The 18,321-nt window shown below is 43.2% G+C and overlaps 1 protein-coding gene across 3 annotated transcripts in view; it reads left to right on the top strand.

Moving 5' to 3' along the window:
• The window catches only part of DLGAP4 (DLG associated protein 4), a 612,818-nt gene that overhangs the window by 529,663 nt on the left and 64,834 nt on the right, over nt 1–18,321 (top strand). Inside the window, exon 1 of one of the 3 annotated variants that reach the window (XM_029611585.1) lies at nt 3,879–4,020. The exons of the other annotated variants lie outside the window; for them this stretch is intronic. Coding sequence (XP_029467445.1) covers nt 3,990–4,020 — 31 coding nt within the window. The 5' untranslated portion in view covers nt 3,879–3,989. Of the gene's footprint in view, nt 1–3,878; nt 4,021–18,321 lie in introns of those variants that run through there. 3 annotated transcript variants of the gene reach the window in all.

Here is an 18,321-nt window from a genome sequence, read left to right as displayed (position 1 = left end):
AACTCCTGTGCCACCCCACTGGATCACTCAGCAACTTTAAAAAATGGAAAATTCTGATGTCTCCAGCAAGGATTTTGCTCCACAAAAAAGTCTGATAGAGTTAGATCCAATAGTTCCAAAGTTATAAAGGGGGGGAGGGGGGAATACACACACGGTTTGTAATGTCAAAACTGTCAATTTTGCCACCCCCACCCCCCTCATTTACCAACTTCAAGAAGTGGGAAAAGTCAGACGTCTCTCCGCTGGCCCCATCTCACCCCCCTCCACTCAAAGCTTGGCTTAGCAGTTCCAATGTTATAAAGGGATGCAGAGCCGTAGCGAGCCTAGGCGCCACTATCAAAAGATGCCGCTAGCGCTGCCATGTGCCGAGGAGAACAGTGCGGCTGGCGTGTACCCAGCGCGGCCTTAGTAAGTGGAAAAGCAGCATGACCCTGCTAGCAACGCTGCTGATTCTGGCGGGACCATGCTGCTTTTCCACTTAATAATGCCCGCCTACCATGCCACTGATTTTGGCGGGGCTGCGCTGCATCGGAGGAGGAGCATGCCCTGCCCGAAGGAGTCCAGTGCCCTGTGGCCGGAAGTCGTCCCCTTGGCCACAGGCGCTGAAGAAGGAGACTGCTGCTGGAAATGAGTGAGAGAGAGCATGTGCTTCAGTGTGGGAGAGAGAGAACATGTGTGCTTCTTTGTGGGAAAGTGAGAGAGCATGTGTATGGGAGAGGGAGATAGCATGTGTGCAAGTGTGTGGGAGAGAGAGCATGCAAGCTTATGTGTGGGAGAGTGAGAGAGAGCATGTGCGCTTGTGTGCATGTGTGTGGGAGAGTAAGAGAGCATGTGTGTCTGTGTATGGGAGAGTGCGAGCATGTGTGTTTATGTTTGGGAGAAGGAGAGCATGAATGTGTTTGAGAGTGAGAGTATGTGTGTGTGTGTGTGTAGGATAGGGAGCATGTGTGTGCACAACTACCCCAGTTACTCTCTACCTGCTAATCTATGACAATTTCAGGGCATCTGGAAATCAAAAGTTCCAAGTTATGGATAACGGGGAATTTTTTTAAATCCTTATTTTAATTGTTGGATGTTATTTAATGTGTCTGTTTTGAAATATTGTATTGATGTTTGGAAGATTTTTATATGAGTTTTTAATTATTGAATATTATTCTATTCATTGTTTGAATTATTCTTTTTATTGGTATGGTTCTACTAATTTTGTTTTATGAGGAATGGTAATATTTCTGTTTTTTACATTGTTGCAATGCATACAGAATTTGGCTTGTTGCGGTTTTCAGTTCAGTTTTTGTCTATATATTTCTGTTTATACTGTATGGTCTCTATATTCTGTATTTGAGGATCTCTCTGTGTTTTGCATGTGTAACTGAAGTGAGTTATTCCATTAGTGTGTAGTTTCTATGTAGGGAAAAATAGCAGCTTGGATTGTTCTAATAAGGGGGTTTATTACTATTTTAGGTCTGGTGTAATTTTTATAGTAGTAAACAGAATGTTGGAAATTATTAGAAAGGGAATGGTGAATAAAATGGAAAATGTCATAATGCCGCTGTATCGCTCCATGGTGAGACCGCACCTTGAATACTGTGTACAATTCTGGTCGCTGCATATCAAAAAAGATATAATTGCAATGGAGAAGGTACAGAGAAGGGCTACCAAAATGATAAGGGGAATGGAACAAGCTCCCCTATGAGGAAAGGCTGAAGAGGTTAGGACTTTTCAGCTTGGAGAAGAGACGGCTGAGGGGGGATATGATAGAGGTGTTTAAAATCATGAGAGGTCTAGAACGGGTAAATGTGAATCGGTTATTTATTCTTGGGCTGATGCAGTATGGTGCGCTCGACCGAGCGCACCGTTAGCCCCCGTTTGGTTGCGTGTTTTCCACGCGCTATTTTTATCCCTTATACAGTAAGGGGTAATAGCGTGTGGAAAATGCACGGCCAACACCCCCCCCCCCCCCCCCCCCCGAAACTAATAGCACCTGCAACATGCAAATGCATGTTGATGAGCCTATTAGTTAGTCCTGTGTGATCCAGAAAATAAAATGTGCCAAGCCGCACATTTTACTCTCAGAAATTAACTCCTGCCAAAGGAGTCCCTAGCGCCTCCTTATTACCGCGGGCCCTCATTTGGATACTAAATCGTGCGCCCAGGAGAATGGCCTGAGCGCACGTCGGAAGAGTGGGTGCTCGCCTCGGAGCACCGGCTCTCCCGCGGCTTTTACTCTATCGGCCCGTCTTTCAGATAATAGGAGAACTAGGGGGCACTCCATGAAGTTAGCATGGGGCACATTTAAAACTAATCGGAGAAAGTTCTTTTTCACTCAATGCACAATTAAACTCTGGAATTTGTTGCCAGGGGATGTGGTTAGTGTAGCTGGGTTTAAAAAAGGATTGGATAAGTTCTTGGAGAAGTCCATTATCTGATATTAAGTTGACTTAGAAAATAGCCACTGCTATTACTAGCAACGGTAACATGGAATAGACTTAGTTTTTGGGTATTTGCCAGGTTCTTATGGCCTGGATTGTCCACTGTTGGAGACAGGATACTGGGCTTGAATAAATTCTTGGTCTGACCCAGTTTGGTATGGCCTTATGTTTCATAGGTAGGGTTGTTGCTGTTTGAGAGGCTCTCTGAGGGTCATGCCCATGCCCAAGATGCATTACAGTAGGCCTAATACCATATAGGTTCCTAGTATCCCTTGCTTTTTTGCAGGGTTTTCTGGTTGGCCTCAGCAGTGCATGTAAATATAATATACATATTGTAAGTGATATTTTTACCTCAGAAAACTGTGCTTTGAATGTTCTTTTTCATGTAAAATATATTATAAATGCCTAATTTTTAATTGTGTGTGAGGGGGGTGTAAAGGTGTAGGGGGTGCAAAGCTGTAAAGTTTTCCTAGGGCACCTTGCACTGGCCATGAGCATTGCTGTACAAACATTGAACAGATTCTCCCAGCTCCTGGTGTCATGTATTGTGTAATGGGTGAGGGTGCAGTTTTTCACTTGGCCATAGGCGCCAAATTGCCTGGCTACAGCTGTGAAAGGATGAAATACATATAAAAACACAAATCTAATGAAGTGAAGTAAAAATAAAATCTACTAATCATTTGTCTCATAGACATAACACAGGACAAATCACTTGGCGAATAAGAAATAGGTTTGGGGGGGGGGGGGTTCTGAAAGGGCTAATGTATCCCGGATTGTCTTTCTGCACTGGGGAGGGGGCTTAAGTCTATAGGAGCCAACTTTTCCAACTGGGCTCTAGAGGTTTACTCAATATTGGGGGTGTTTAACCCACAGAGCTGTCGCCTATGTTTATGCCTGATCCCCCAGTGCAATAAAGGCAGCAGCCTGCTGGTACTACAATGGCGTAGGTCACGCTGCTGCTAACATGATCCCCCCCGCTATTGGAGAAAGGAGCTGGCATGGTAGTTTGAAGGTTCTTTCTAAAATCGAGCGAGTTTCCCGTTTGTAAAGGAGCTGGGGCAGAAGAGGCGGGGCTTTGAAACTACGTCAGCGGCTGGCTGCCGGCAGGGCGGGGCGAGCTCGGGGCGCTTTAAGCCTGGCGCTCCGCCCCCCTCGGCAGTACATAACGGAAGCGGCCAGGGCCGGAGTGGGTGAGTGCTTGTGGCGTCTGTCTGTGCATCTCCTCTCTGCCCACCACTGTGTTTGTCCGATCCGGCACCTGCTGCCGCCATCACGCTCCGGATCGCGGGGGAACCAGTCCTCCCCATCTCCAGCGGTTTTCTTGTTTTATTTTTGTCTTTCTCGTCCGGTCCGTTCTTTGTTTTATGAATGAACAGGGCGGATCCCTGTAATTTTTTTTTTCTTGCTCATTTTCTGGGATCCGTGTCTTTTTTTTTTTTCCCTTCAGTAGTGTTTTTGTTTTGGTTTTTGTTTTTAATTCTCCGGGCAGACGAAGAGCCGCCCCAGCCTGTGTCTCTCTTGTTTTTTCCTTCACACGCTCTCCGTTCTCTGTGTCTCCTCATGGCTTTGTGTCTGGAACTATTTAAGCAATGTGAGTCTTCAGATATTGTGGGGGGGATTTTCATTGCATTGTGTTGCATGCTATGTTGGAGTTGCATTGGTATTGTTTGACTTTTTTTTTTCATTTTGCGTTCGCTTTGCAAAACGTATGTATGAAATCGATCAATGCTTTGGGGTTTTTTTGTTTGTTTTTTTAGCAAAATAAAATGGTCGCGAAATCGCATTTGAAATCCGAGGCGCTGTATAAGCTGGGTGGGTGGTGAGATGTTGGGCAGTTGGCCTCAGGCTTGAAAACAGCATTCTGCTTAGCTTGCTTTTTATATTTTGCTTATTGGGATTTTTGTTTGCCGTCGTGATGGTTTTGCTGCTCCTTTTTTTTTTTTTTTTTTTTTAAAGATGAATTTTGACAATCGACGAGATCAGACTTCGTGGCACTTCTGCCAGTGTCCTGGTCTCCCGTTGCATGGCTCTCTGATTATAATTGTCAGAATGATTGCTAATTCGAGGTTTTGAATTTGTCTAAATTGCTACACTTTATTTTTAGTTAAGGTGACAGGATGGATGCTCTGTTCGAGAAAATGGCACATATATATTATTGGAATATTAAAAATGATGCAAGCGTTCTTACTAGATAACTATTTTTTTTTTTTGTAGTCCACAACTGGGCAAAGCTTTCTAATCCTGCACAACTCAGTTTCACTGCAATTCCGAGACAAACTTGTGGCCTCAGATTTTTATTAATCTAAAAGGCCTTGATGGTCTTATTTATTTATCGAGTTTTATATACCGTCGTTCGGTTTCGCCATCATTTATCATCATGTTTTGTTATGTTTAGTAGTTTTATTAAAATAAATTCAATATTGCCTCTGTAATTTTGTCTTGTGGTGTTTGATTAAGAGAGGTTTAGGTCATGTCCATGCAGCGTGGAATAGTATTTTCCCCAAGGCAAAATTCATTAAAGAAAAATTAATGTATTCCGAGGTTCTGGTGTTATTTGCTATGGCTGGCTGACACATAAGTGGACACTTTTTTTGCCCATTTTAATTTCTCTCTCCTGTGTGCATCCTACCCATTGCCAAAAGAAATATCTCTGCCCTTAGTATACCTTCACTGGGGTAGGTGAGTGCCCTTCAAGTCACATCCGAGCCATCTTTTCAGGAAGCAGTTTCCTGGTCTCTGTGTAATGTTATCTGCAACCCTCAATTTTCTGCTGCAGCTCTGGAGTAGATTCTGTAACAAAGTTGGAGGCAGTTGGTACACATGCATAAACTCTGCATTTAGTTAAATATCTTATGTTTTTATTTTATAAATCCTTATGAACCTGGCTTGTATTTTGTATAACTTCTATTTTTGGGTGAAGGGATATTGGGTATTGATGTGAGAGGAGAATGAGGTTTTGGGATTTGGAGGGAGAAAGAGAAGGCTGTTCTGGATTGGGGGAGGGAAGAAGGTATCTTTCCTCTCTCTCATTGTCCTCCACGTCATCTTTGTCCTTCCCTTTGGCACTATTCTTCCCCCTTCTCTGCACTGGTCTGGCCAGTAGGGGGAGCAGATTATCTCTTGCTCCTCTCTGCCTACTTTGCTGAGCTGGACACTGTAGGCCTGCAAAGTTCATGGAGGAAGCCCCCTATTGCTTTAATACTGCTAGCTAGAAGTGTGCAAAAGGGAGCCCAGGGGATGAGGGAGGAGGAATTAAGGAGAGATGTGCATGCCATATCTACCAGTAAAAGTGGGAAAGCCCCTGGTCCGGATGGCTTTTCTTTTGATTTTTATAAACTCTTACAATTTCAGGTGGTCTCGCCACTCACACACTTTTTAACGATGTGGTGCAGAGAGATTCCTTGCAGGACGATTTTAATATGGCATATATTACGTTTTTGCCCAAGCCGGGGACAGATCCGCAGTCCCCAGTCTCTTATCACCTTATATCATTGCTCAATTGCGATCTCAAAATACTGGCTAAGATTCTGGCGGATAGGCTTAGCCACCTGTTGCCCAATCTTATATCAGAATACCAGATGGGCTTTGTAAAAAAAAAAACAAAAAAAAAACCAGACCTGCTTACACTCGCATTATACGGCTATTAAAGGCCATGGCGACATCCTTACATTGCAAGACCTCGGCGTTAGCAATAGGCTTTGATTCTGAAAAAGCTTTTGACCGGGAGTCGTGGCCATATATGTTTCCTAGTTTGCAGAGATATACTCAATAGTAAATTATACTCAACACGAGACATCACCACGCTGTGAAACCACTAATACTAGATGATATAAATACCATGACAATACCCTGCTGTATTAACATACATAGTATGATGGTTCATATATTGCCTTGCTTTATACATTGGTTCATATATTCTCTTGTTTTAACCTCTCCCACAGTTACCTTATAACCCGCAGGCCCGTTCTTATAAACCTGTGTTTTCTAATTGTTCTGAGTGAAGGCCTGCGCCACCTCCCACAGTTATGAATGTAAACAGTTGATCTTTTATGTAAACTGTTGTACCTGTAAACCAGAGTGAAGACCCATTGCTAAACTTCAGTATATAAAAACATACAAATAAGATATGGGGTTCAGGGTAACTTTGACACACACATCCTTGCTCTATTGGAATCCCAAATCCCCCATAGTAGCCAATGGCTACAAAGCAGAGGCTGTCCACATTGGAAGGGGAGTGCGGCAAGGGTGTCCTCTCTCTCCACTCTCCTTTACATCTTAGCTATAGATCCTCTGCTTAGGAAAATAGCTCAGAATTCAAATATTAGAGGTGTGGGCCAAGGGGAACATGAATTTAAGGTAGCCATATTCACGGACGACACTTAATATTCTTGTCCCATCCTCAAAATTCTTTGCACCTGCTCTTGTCCATACAGTCAGCCTATGGTAAATTTGTGGGTCTATGGGTGAATCAGGACAAGTCCGAAGCGTTAGATATTGGGGGCCAAGTGAGGGGCTCTTGGCCGGGTCACTTCCCTTTGAAATGGGTCAAAGACACTATGAAATATCTAGGTATCAGGATTCCCAGTGAACTGACAGATTTATACAAGGTTAATGTGTGCCCTTCTCTCCATGGGGCAGGCTTTCAAGCAATGGCAGGGCCTACCTCTTTCACTCACAGGCAGAATTCAACTGCTTAAAACGATGATCTTGCCAAAATGGCTATATGTATTACAAATGCTGCCGGTGTGGCTTACCTCTAGAGATTGTAAAGAGCTGGGCACTCCGTTACGCAAATTCCTTTGGAACGGGAAGAAGGCACGTATAGCTCTGAGGATTTTAATGCAACCATATCATAAGGGGGGTCTGAATTGTCCTAATTTGCGCACATAGAATCTGGCATCTCTAATGAGACACCTGCGAGATATGATTGTGGGCACCACCTATTACACACATTTGCCGGCTTTACAATCCTGGCTGGGGGTTAGGTCCTTTAATTCGGTGGTCCAAATGCCCAGAAATCACCTGCCACCCTTTGTGGCCTCCCAACCCCTGATTCAGGCATGTTGAAAAGCTTGGACTTTTTTTTTTTTTGTGCTCGAAACTGACCGCGTTCTTAGATATTTGCGATCACTCCCTTTTTCCCCCTGCCTGCTCTGGCTCCATATTCCATAAAATGGAGGAGTAAGGGCTTGATTTGGATGTATCAATGTTTTTCTAAAGACACGGGACAATTGCTCACCTTTCCAGAGCTCCAAGAGACATTCCTTCTTCCTAGCTCAGACTGTTATGCATACTTATAGTTGTGGCATTTTTTGCATACCACGGGCCACTCGATACAGCCCACATCACGCTTCTGGTCTCTTCATGGTTTAGTATTAAACAAATAGTCTCAGAAGCCAAGAATCGCAGCCTACCGAAAGGTCCTACAGTCCATTTCTGATGCAGATAGTTTGTCTCACCTATGCATGTGCTGGCAAACATGGTCTGAGTTCACGCTGACTGCGTAGAATTTCATGACTTACCGGAATGGTCTGAGGATGTGCACCTTCCAAATTCAGTTCCTGCAATTTCAATAGGCACCATAGAATTCCACAATAGGGGGCCTGAGTATTTGGACCTTGCTGTGGCCACAGTTTGCAGGATATCGGATCTTAAATGTAAACTTAATCCCCTATGTTTTATGCTGGACTATTGTTGGCCAGTGTATTTTAAGTACTTCCCATCAACTACAGAAAGCTACCTCCCTTTGCTTTTGTTTATATTGTAATGCTTAAGCATCTAGGACCATAATAAAAATGTTTGGGTTTCTTTTTTTTCTTCAAGGGCAGGCTTCATGGCAAGTGCTGCCTAGTGCCATGCAGGGGATGTAGATTCTGTTTTAGAACCAGGCTTCAGCATGTCGTCCAGTTGGCTGGGGATGCACCCTTTGGGGTGCAGAGTCCCTGTTGCTCAATGGTGACGTCTACTGGCCAGAACTAGGTTCCATATTTTTATGGTTCTGGAGAACGAGCCAGGGCTTATGGAGCTGTCAAAGGATTGTCACCATAATGACGACTGAGTTGGGCAAGGGAAAAACCATTCGGCAGCTGCAAATGGAAGGCGGCTGGTGCCATACCTAGCCCAACTGAGGCTGGTACGAATTGAACTGGAAGCCCAAAGGAGCAGGAGGGGAACTGTAAGGCCAAAAAACATGCTCCCATTCTGTGCTTTATCCACACGATCTTCATTGTGTAAGGCCCCAAGTGTCAAATTAAATTGAAGCAAATGGGCACCACATGTGTCAAATTCAATAGTTACCATTTTTTATTTTTTTTCTCTAGGCTTCTGCTGGCATTTTTTTACCATTGGGTTTTCTTCTCAAGGTGGCCTCCATCATGCTGCCACACAATTGGGCTCCTAGTGTGGCGTTTTGTCAAATGTCCATGAGTATCTGGTTACTCAGTTGTTGCCACAGCCTATTTCTAGTATGTGTGAAATCTTCCAGGCAGAGAGACTAGAAGACAGACCCCTTAGCCTTCATAAAATTACTAAAGGGTTGATTGACAGTGTTCAGATTGGCGTGGTGGGAATTTTTAAGGGAAAAATGATCAGCCAGGCTTAAAATAGCTTGGTTTTGGAAGTTGCCCCTTTTGCTGACTGGATATCATTGTATGGAGACAGAAAATGTGAGGCTTTCATCCAGAGCTCTTAATTGGAGAAACATTGTTCTGCATCAAGGAGCTATCAAATACAGAAAGTCTCTCAACCCTTATATGGAGATAGTAGGGCATTGGTGGATAATTCGTGCCCTCATGGGTTACAGACTGGTCTGGCTTTTAGAGGCTATCCCAAGCCTATGAAAGTTTTTGAAAAGAGACCAGCAGGTGGGCCTTGGACTAAAGTGCCATTAGGGAAACCCCTCTTTCGAAGCCAGGAGGCGAGAATAAACTGCTTTTAAGTAAAAATTCTGTTTTACTAGCTACATCATGATGATCATCTGTACTGCTTGCTTAGCTTTGCAAATTTTTAAAGACAAAAATAGATTTTACTTTGAATGTGTGTAATAGTCCAAGCATATTTAGTTTGCCATCAGCTCTAATTGAGGTAGCTTCTATACAGGCATTGTATATGGAAAAGTTACGGTGTGAAGAGATGAGCTGCCGAAAGTAATATATGCTTTTCCACAAAAGACATTTGGGTTTTGTGTTTGTGTTTTTTTTGTTTTGTTTTTTGCTTTTTTTTTTTTTTTTAAATATTCTTTATTAAATTGACAGGCTTTTTTTTTTTTTTTGTTTCCCTCAAATTCATTAGATGGAGACTAACCAAAGTCAGGCACATTTATTTGATTTTTTTCAATATTATGCTTTTTGATCTCTCGAAGTGGATTACATTCAGGTACTATAGTCTCCTTCCTGTATAAAGGGCATGCTTACTTGATCTACCTCCAGCAAGGTGGAGGTGCAGTTCATCCACAGATAGTTCCAAACAAAATCAAAAACCTAGCAGCCCACTGTGACATGCAAACCTGCTTTCCTCTTCCCACTCCCTCACCAGCCCTATATGGTTTTATGGGCTGTAGATGCCCATTGGAGGCAGCCACGGGTGGGTTGCTTTGGCAATGAGGAGCTTGCCAGTGGCACACAACTGAGTGAGTTACCAGCTGCAGTAGGGGAGCCTCTGCCGTCTTCTCAAAGGAATAGCAGCAGTTGAATTGGGGGCCACTTTTTTTGGGGGGGGCTTTCTCCATAGTATAGTGGGAATTGGGGTGACCCCTTTGGGGTGGAGAGAACAGTGCTGCTTACTGGCTTCATTGTGACGTTCTGGCATGTGACAAAGTCCCACAGGACTGAGTACCGCAGATTCAAACTTAGATTGCTGCAGGCAGATGTAAGTAAGACATGCTCTCACAAGGGAAAAGATCATGTCTGGAGAGGGTGGAATGGAATTAAGGGGAGAGAGGAGAAATGCACACATCTGTACAGGAGAGGAAGGGGTAGGTGTGGCAGGTGAACTGACAGCCAGTAAAGAACTGTGTATGTGAGGGGGGGGGGGGGGAATCTCAAAAGATCAAGAGGAAACTGCAAGGAAGTGTAAATGGGGGGGGGGGGGGGGGGAATTAAGTACCTGTATAATTCAGAATCTGATCTTGAAGATGCAACGCTTTGCAGAATATCATGAGGTCAACTACCCTTGGTTTTCAGATTAAGATCTTAATGAGGCAGAACCATATTATCCTAAGCATGCTGGGTTATTGAGAGGATGAAATTGAGGCTGCACTTTTTTTTTAAAAGGCAGTAAATATGTATTCTCTTTAAACTAGCAAAAAGAATCTTTGCAGGGAGACCCCCAATCTGGCCTCTTCATGTAAAGGTAAGCTGTCTCTGCTAGTTCATTCTTGCACCTGCAGAAATGGCAATTTTTATTTAATAAACCGACTTTTCAAGAACATCAAATTGGTGTATAATATATTTTCAATTACATAATGGCCAAGAGTGGGAAAATTCCAACAGAAAATACTTGAATAAGATGTTCTGCCCTGATAAAATCAAATAGCCCTAGCCAGAATTGTTGCTCACTGTGGCCAAAGTAGACAGAGAGCTAGTGTGAATAAAAAAACTTCAATCCACCTTAGTCGTGAACACACACAATGAAATGGACCACTAGGCTGATGTAGTGCTGGAGAAAAATATTAAAACCCTTGCAATTGTTGAGTGTGTATTCCTTGTAGGAACAGGGATTCCTACGGTGGTGACATGGATAAGTCACTTGTAGTCTTCGGTCCTGTCTAGGACCTCCAGAGCATGTCTCTTGAGAAATGTTTCAAAGCCTTGTAGCCATAGTAAGGGGATTAAGAAACATTGTAAATGATGGCAGATAAAGGGTAGAATGGCTGACTTACTGTCAGGTCTATACTGTAAAGTGCGGTTGGAGATTCCCCGTCTGCAACTCGCTGTGGGCGCACAATTGGGACGCGTAAAGCGATCCAGCGATACAGTCTCCAATTTCACGCGTCCTTAGCGCTTCTTGAAACCGACGCATAACCCTTTTCGCACCCAGCATGTATATCATATGTAAATGAACGAATTAGCTATTTAGTGAAGGAATTAGCTATTCCCTCCCGATACTGTGACGCACGCTCCGATTATCTCCTTTGTAATCCGCTATTTTGCCGCATCCTTAGCCTGTTAGTTTACAGCCTACCCTCTACCTGGTGTTAGTCCTGCACCATGGACGACCTCCATATATACTAACCCGCTTTCAAACTGCATTCAGCCCTTCTTTTTGCATGAACGATGCTGCACGGAACTCCGATTGCATTAGTTATTTGCTTAAAAAAATTATTTCATCCCGCATGTTCCGTATGGGAGCTGACAGCGGCTTACAAAAAAAATTACAGTTCTCATAAAATGCTAAAGTTGTTAGAGAGAGATAGATATAGATAGATATTTAAAAAAACAGATAATCATCATCCATGAAACACAAATCACTAGGTATTGTGTTCCAAAGAGGAGTTAAAAAGCAAGAACTTTTTTAAAGTTTCTATTAACATCTTTTACTGAAGGGAATTTCTAGTAATAGTTCCTGAGAAGAAGGTAAACTCCTTGTTAAATACTAAGTTATTGGAGCTCAATTTATGAAGAACTTTAAAAGCAAACCAATTTCTAAAAGAGATGGGTAGCCAATGTAAAGCTTTTTTAAATGAGTTTTATTAAACTTTCAACATCAGTTAACATGTTCCTCTTTACCTTGAACATACTGCGTACACTGAGTTCTTTCCAGTGCTCCCCAGGCAAGACCTCTCATTCCGTGTCTCACTCTCTGCCTACATAAATTTTTTTAATTTTGGCTAGTCTCAAATCATTAACAATTTCACTACGAGCTTTATGTGGCAATGATTGCAAATAGGAGTCCCATATCCACAAAAATACTTTTTCTTTCCCACAATATGCCACTCTCTTTAATCTGCTTCTCAAACATGCACATGGTTTATAGTGGATTTCTCCACTGGGTTAGCGTTGCTGGGTCTTGTACCCAACGTTGCAAAATAACTTTCTTTGCCCACAAAAATGCTTTGCGTATCCAAAGCTTCAAATATTGTTGACCAAAAACATGCCTGCCAAATTATCAAAAAGGAGCACCTTAGACTGAAAGGGAAGCTGTATCCATGTTACTATGTGGATGTATGTGATTTTTTTTTTTTTCTTCTCCAAAACACAGCAGTATGTGAACATTCCCAGAACTGGGGTCCTATCATGCTTGGAACAAATTTGCCACTTCTGAGATTAGTATCAAATGCAATCTTCATTGTATCTGCTAAGTGCTGTGCAATGTAAAATCTCATTACAAATGTATACTGCGTTTCAGCCACCCACAAGTAACAGAGCGTACTTGTTTAAAGCATTGCATATACTGCTTATCTGGAAGTTGGCACTCGGTTACACATCTCCAACTTTGTATAATTGTCCCATACTCTGATTTTTTATTTTTTTTAATTCTCCACCAATTTTCAGTATAAAAACGATATATGGCAATCTGGATCTTCCATGTCCTATTTCGGATAGGAATTCACTATTTTCACGTGTCCAGTCTTTTGCCCCAAGTTGTATGTAATTTCGTGCTTGCAAGTATGCAAAAACAGCTGTTACCTAGGTCAGATTCTTCTGTATGCATCTCCTGAAATGATTTTATATGATCCTCCTTATCCCAGCTAGTGAAGATGCAGCTCTGAGAACTGGGCAAAAAGGGAAGTGTAGAACATACATACATCCAGCTTTGAACAAGTGTTACTAAACCATTATCTGTAAGGGTGTCTGGCAAAGCTGCCAGAGAGGAATGTAACACAAACCCTGGACTCATTGTAAAGAGCTCTTTTTCTCCAAAGCCAGAAGAATATAAAAACTGGTTTCAAGAAGCCAATCTGCCACATGTTTGATTGCAAGCAATGAATAGAACTTTAAATTTGTTACTCCCAGACCTCCCTTATCCCAATTTGTGGTTTCCTATGTGTCCAGATATCCCCACAGCACTCTCTCGAATTCTCCCATATTATTGCCATTTAGGCAAGAAAATCATCTGAAATAGGTTAATTCTATCTGCCAACGATAAGGGATAATCTTTCAAACTTTGAAACATTTTTTGTTTCCAGTAATTACTGAAATTTTATATATTTGGGATTGATCCTACTGCAACAGTGTCCCCAAATATGTAATTGACTGTTACCCAGTGTAATTGGAAAATCTACACCCCAGAGTTGGTGCACTTGATTCTGAATCAGTAACGTCTGATTTTTTTTTTTTTTTCTCTCCATATTTCAACTTCAGACCTCCTACTCTGCCATATACTGAAATCTCCATAAAAGCTTCCAAAGAAGTCACTGGATCTGCCTTGTGGAGGAAGATGTTGGCAGCAAAAACTGTCAGCTTAAACCCAGACTCTTAAGACGTTGCCTATTGGGACTCTTTAATTTTAAATAGTAAGGGAACCAAAGACAAAATAAATAATGAAGATAAGGAGTACGCTGCCTGGTATTATGTCCCAGATGAATATTATCAGATTTAACCATTAACACAGATGGATGCCTGCAGATCTTTAAATCATTATACAGGGTTACAAACAAGCCTTCTAGATCAAAGGCTTGACAAGCTCAGTACATAAAATCCCACTCCAGCCTATCGAAGGCTTCTACATCCAGGCTCAGTAAAAAAAAGATGGTATCTGCTGATGGATCGACTCCACAGAAGCAATTTTATGAACACTTGTCACTATGTGAGACCAATCCCACCTGCTTGTCACCTGTTGGGTAACCAATGTAAAGAACACTTAGGCAGGTGAAGTATGATCATAAAGTCTTGAGTTCAACAAGATCTGTGCATCCATGTTCTGATCCAGTCATAACTGATGGAGTGACAAACCCTTAACCCCAGAGTAAAGTGAATTACAGTAATATGCCAAATACCCTGTGTTTTGTTATGCCTCCATTATGGTTTTCTTGAACACCAGTTTTTTATTAGGGCTGGTAGCCTGTTCTGCGGCTTAAGTAGTTCTTAATTCAATAGGAACAGTCAGGAAATGAGTTCTTGTTCTGAGCAACTCTAATTCTGTCTTGCAGGTAATTCTGGTGAAGAGGTCCCCAGCATGTGAACAGCATATGCTGTTCAGATTACAGGAATAGTCTGTTTTGATATTTTCAGTGGCTGGCCATGCCACTGGCCTCACAAGATTTTTCTGATATAACAAATTGAAGGGACATCAGGGTGGGTATAATTTAAAAAAAAAAACAAAAAAAAAACCCAAACCAAACCTCTTTAAAAATGTCATTTGGTTATTGTAACTTCTTAGACTATAATAGATGGTGTAAAATGTTTGTTAATGGCTTGCTGTGCCACAGTAGACTGGCTGATATCTGTATGTTTTGGTAAGCATGGATGCAGTGCAATGTAATAGGATAAGTCTATTTCAGCTGCAGAGAAACAGCTGGTTTAAAGTGATCCAATCACTGTGCATGCTTTTAATTTGCTTTTGCAAATTAAGTTTAAGGGCTATGAACATTCTGCAATAAAGTTACCTAGTAGATGCCAGAACCACCAGTTTAGCCAATCCAGGCTGCCTAAAGATGCATAATGGGGCAGATTTTATAAAACTACGTGCGCGCGTACTTCCGTTCGCGCACCAGGTGCAAACAAAAGTACACCGGATTTCAGTAGATACTCGCGTAGCCGTTTAAAATCCGGGCTCGGCACACGCGCAAGGCTGCCCAAAATCGGCAGCCTGTGCGCACCGAGCCGCGCAGCCTGCCTACTTTCCCTACCAGGCCGCTCCGAAATCGGAGCGGCTTCGGAGGGAACTTTCCTTCCACTCCCTCCCCCCCCCCCCCCCCCCCCCACTTTGTTGCACAAGTTATGCCGGCGCGCCATGGTCGGGTCCGGAAGCTGCGGCCCATCCCCAAGGAAAGCCCCGGGACTTACACGCATCCTGGAGCTTTGCGTGCGCTGGCAGCCTATGCAAGATAGGCTCGGCGTGCGCAGGGGGTATTTGGGGTAGGTTTTCCAGGGTTACCCGTGTAACCCTTAAAGTCCTCATAGGAGATGGCATTACTTTTTCCTGACTGGCTGCTTCCCTTGTAAGAAACTGGGAATTCAAATAGAATTGAAGTTGGATCTTTATGATCAAAAAAAGCATTTTAAAACTAACCCCTGACCTACTGTGTTCTTATTGTTTCCCTTTTCCAGACTGCCTGTAAAAAAAAAAAAAAGAATTTTAGGAGTTAGGAAGAATAGAAGATGCTGTACAGGAAAGTCTCTGTACCTGGCTTTTTGATGTTTAGTCCTTCATGTCTCAAACTACTAGCACTGATAAGAGTTTGAGGAGTGGTCACCTGTTTGGCAGCTAAGAAATGCACACAGAAATGTAGAGTTATAAACTGGGGCTGAGATACTGATGTGCTCCAAGCAAAAGACCTAAAGGTGGTCATATCTGATAAGCTCAAGGTTGCAGAACAATGTGACAAGCCAAAGCCCTGCTCTATAATGACTTCTATGCTAGCAAACACATGCCTGCTAGGCCCTGCCCCTAAGGAAATCTCACCCATCTGCACGGTCCTGGCTTTTAGGAACTCCTGCCACCGGACGTAAGGTGAAATCTGCAGTTGACCTACAGGAGGAATCTGGGAAAACCTTGTTCAGGGAGGCCTTAGCAGAGGGGTGTTCCCTCTTCTTTGTGTGCATTGGACCTGCCCTCTAGAGTGTGTGTGTGTGTGTGTGTGTGTGTGTCTCTCTCTCTCTCTCTCTCTCTCTCTCTCTCATATGCTTGCCTCTCCGTTGGTGTTCTGTTGATGCTGTTTGTGCATATGGCCTGATCCTGTGGCATTATCCCTATCTTGTTTTGTTACCGCGGCAGTTCCTTTTCTGCTGCATTGTAACATGCTTTGATCTCCTCTGTTAGTGCGTAATAAACAATTGATAAGAGCTCTAAACGAGGAAAAAAAGGTGATAACGACTCTCCAAGGCATTGGTGAAATTTCATCTGAAATATGATCCAGTTCCTGCTAGCTAGGACTATAAACAGAATTGAGGTAGCTCAGAAGAGTTACAAAAATGGTAGGGCTTTTAGTACCAACTCTATATCAAAGTGAACTAAATATGTATGTCTTAGCAAGGAGTAAATAAGGGATATGATCATCAGTTTCATTTATTAAGGCTCTTGTCTACCAAGGCTTCAAAGTAAGTAACAGACATTTAAACATATCGCATTTGTAAATAGTGCACAAGAAGCAGATCTGGTTCAGTTGAAGGTTCTAGAACAAGGCATCCTTAGAAAGGATGGTGAATGCCTAGAACAGCCTTCTAATAGAGATGGTGAAGGCAAAAAAAGTAAAGGAATTCAAGAAACTCTTTATCCCAGACTGTGTTTAGTGTCAAAGAACCAGATGGCTCTAATGCAGTCTACATTAAGGGGCGGATTTTAAAAGCCCTGCTCGCGTAAATCCGCCAGGATTTACGCGAGCAGGGCCTTGCGCGCCGGTGCGCCTATTTTACATAGGCCTGCCGGCGCGCGCAGAGCCCTGGGACTCGCGTAAGTCCCGGGGTTTTCCGAGGGGGGCGTGTCGGGGGTGGGGCCGATTGATGCAGCGTTTTGGGGGCGGGCCCGGGCGCGTGGCCACGCCCTCCGGAACCGCCCTCGGGTTGCGTCTAGGCGCGCCAGTGGCCCGCTGGCGCGCGGGGATTTACTTCTCCCTCCGGGAGGCGTAAATCCCCCAACAAAGGTAGGGGGGGGTTAGGTAGAGGAAGGGAGGGGAAGGTGAGGGGAGAGCGATAGCGAATTCCCTCCGAGGCCGCTCCAATTTCGGAGCGGCCTCGGAGGGAACGGAGGTAGGCTGCGCACATCGGCTACACGAAATCGGTAGCCTTGCACGCGCCGATCCAGGATTTTAGTAGATACGCGCGGCTACGTGCGTATCTACTAAAATCCAGCGTACTTTTGTTTGCGCCTGATGCGCCTACAAAAGTACGCGAGGGCGCCCTTTTTTAAAATCTACCCCTAAGGGTAGGCAATTGTAGTCCTCAATGGCTACATTCCTTCAGGTTTTTAGGATAAACTTATGTATGAAATATTGCCTCTATTGTATGCAAATCTCTCATGCATATTCATTAGAGAGATCTTGAAAAGCTGGCTGGTTTGCAGCCCTTGAGGTCTGGAGTTGGCCACTCCTGGTCTACAGTATATTACACCAAGAGACACGATAGGCCTTCTAGTCCTTATCTGCTGTCATTCATATTCAGTGTTTCTTAAGATTGCACAGTATTTTTCATTTGTTAATTTACCTAGCAAACAGCCTCTATAACCTTGGCCCCCCCCCCCTTTTTTTTTTAATGAACTTGTTGGGAAAAGTACTAGCCATACTCCAGGAAAGTTATTGCACAACTTGCTGGAAGAAGTGATGTACACAGCACTTCCAGGAATAAAAGCATAATCTGTAGCCTCTAGCTCTGTACAGTGAAAGCCTGACCAAAACAACTCAGGCTACCTTAGTACCATAGTAAATGATGGCAGAAAAACACCCATGTGGTCTATCCAGTAAGACTTTTTTTTTTTATTCTGTTAAGGATAATAACTGCTGCTCGGTGTAGGTTACTCCCATGCCTTCTGTTAACATTCTGCACCTTTTCTCCTAAAGTGGAATGCAGAGATTCCACTCTGTTTGCTGAAGATGGGATGCTCCCCCTAATCATTCTTGAAGTTCATGGATCAAGATGAATTTTTCAGGAGAAATCCAAACTATAGTGTGGGAGTTCACATCCAACTTTTTCATCCCATTGCTAGTGATGGGCCCTCTCTGCTAATGACAGAATGAACTTAAGCCAGACTGTTGTACATGATCTCAAATATCCCACTCATACTTTCCTGCTGTAACATT

The sequence above is a fragment of the Rhinatrema bivittatum genome, chromosome 8 (assembly GCF_901001135.1).
Source record: "Rhinatrema bivittatum chromosome 8, aRhiBiv1.1, whole genome shotgun sequence".
Lineage (NCBI taxonomy): Eukaryota > Metazoa > Chordata > Amphibia > Gymnophiona > Rhinatrematidae > Rhinatrema > Rhinatrema bivittatum.
Note: the sequence above shows the minus strand (reverse complement) of the source record. Positions and strands in the feature narration are given on the sequence as shown.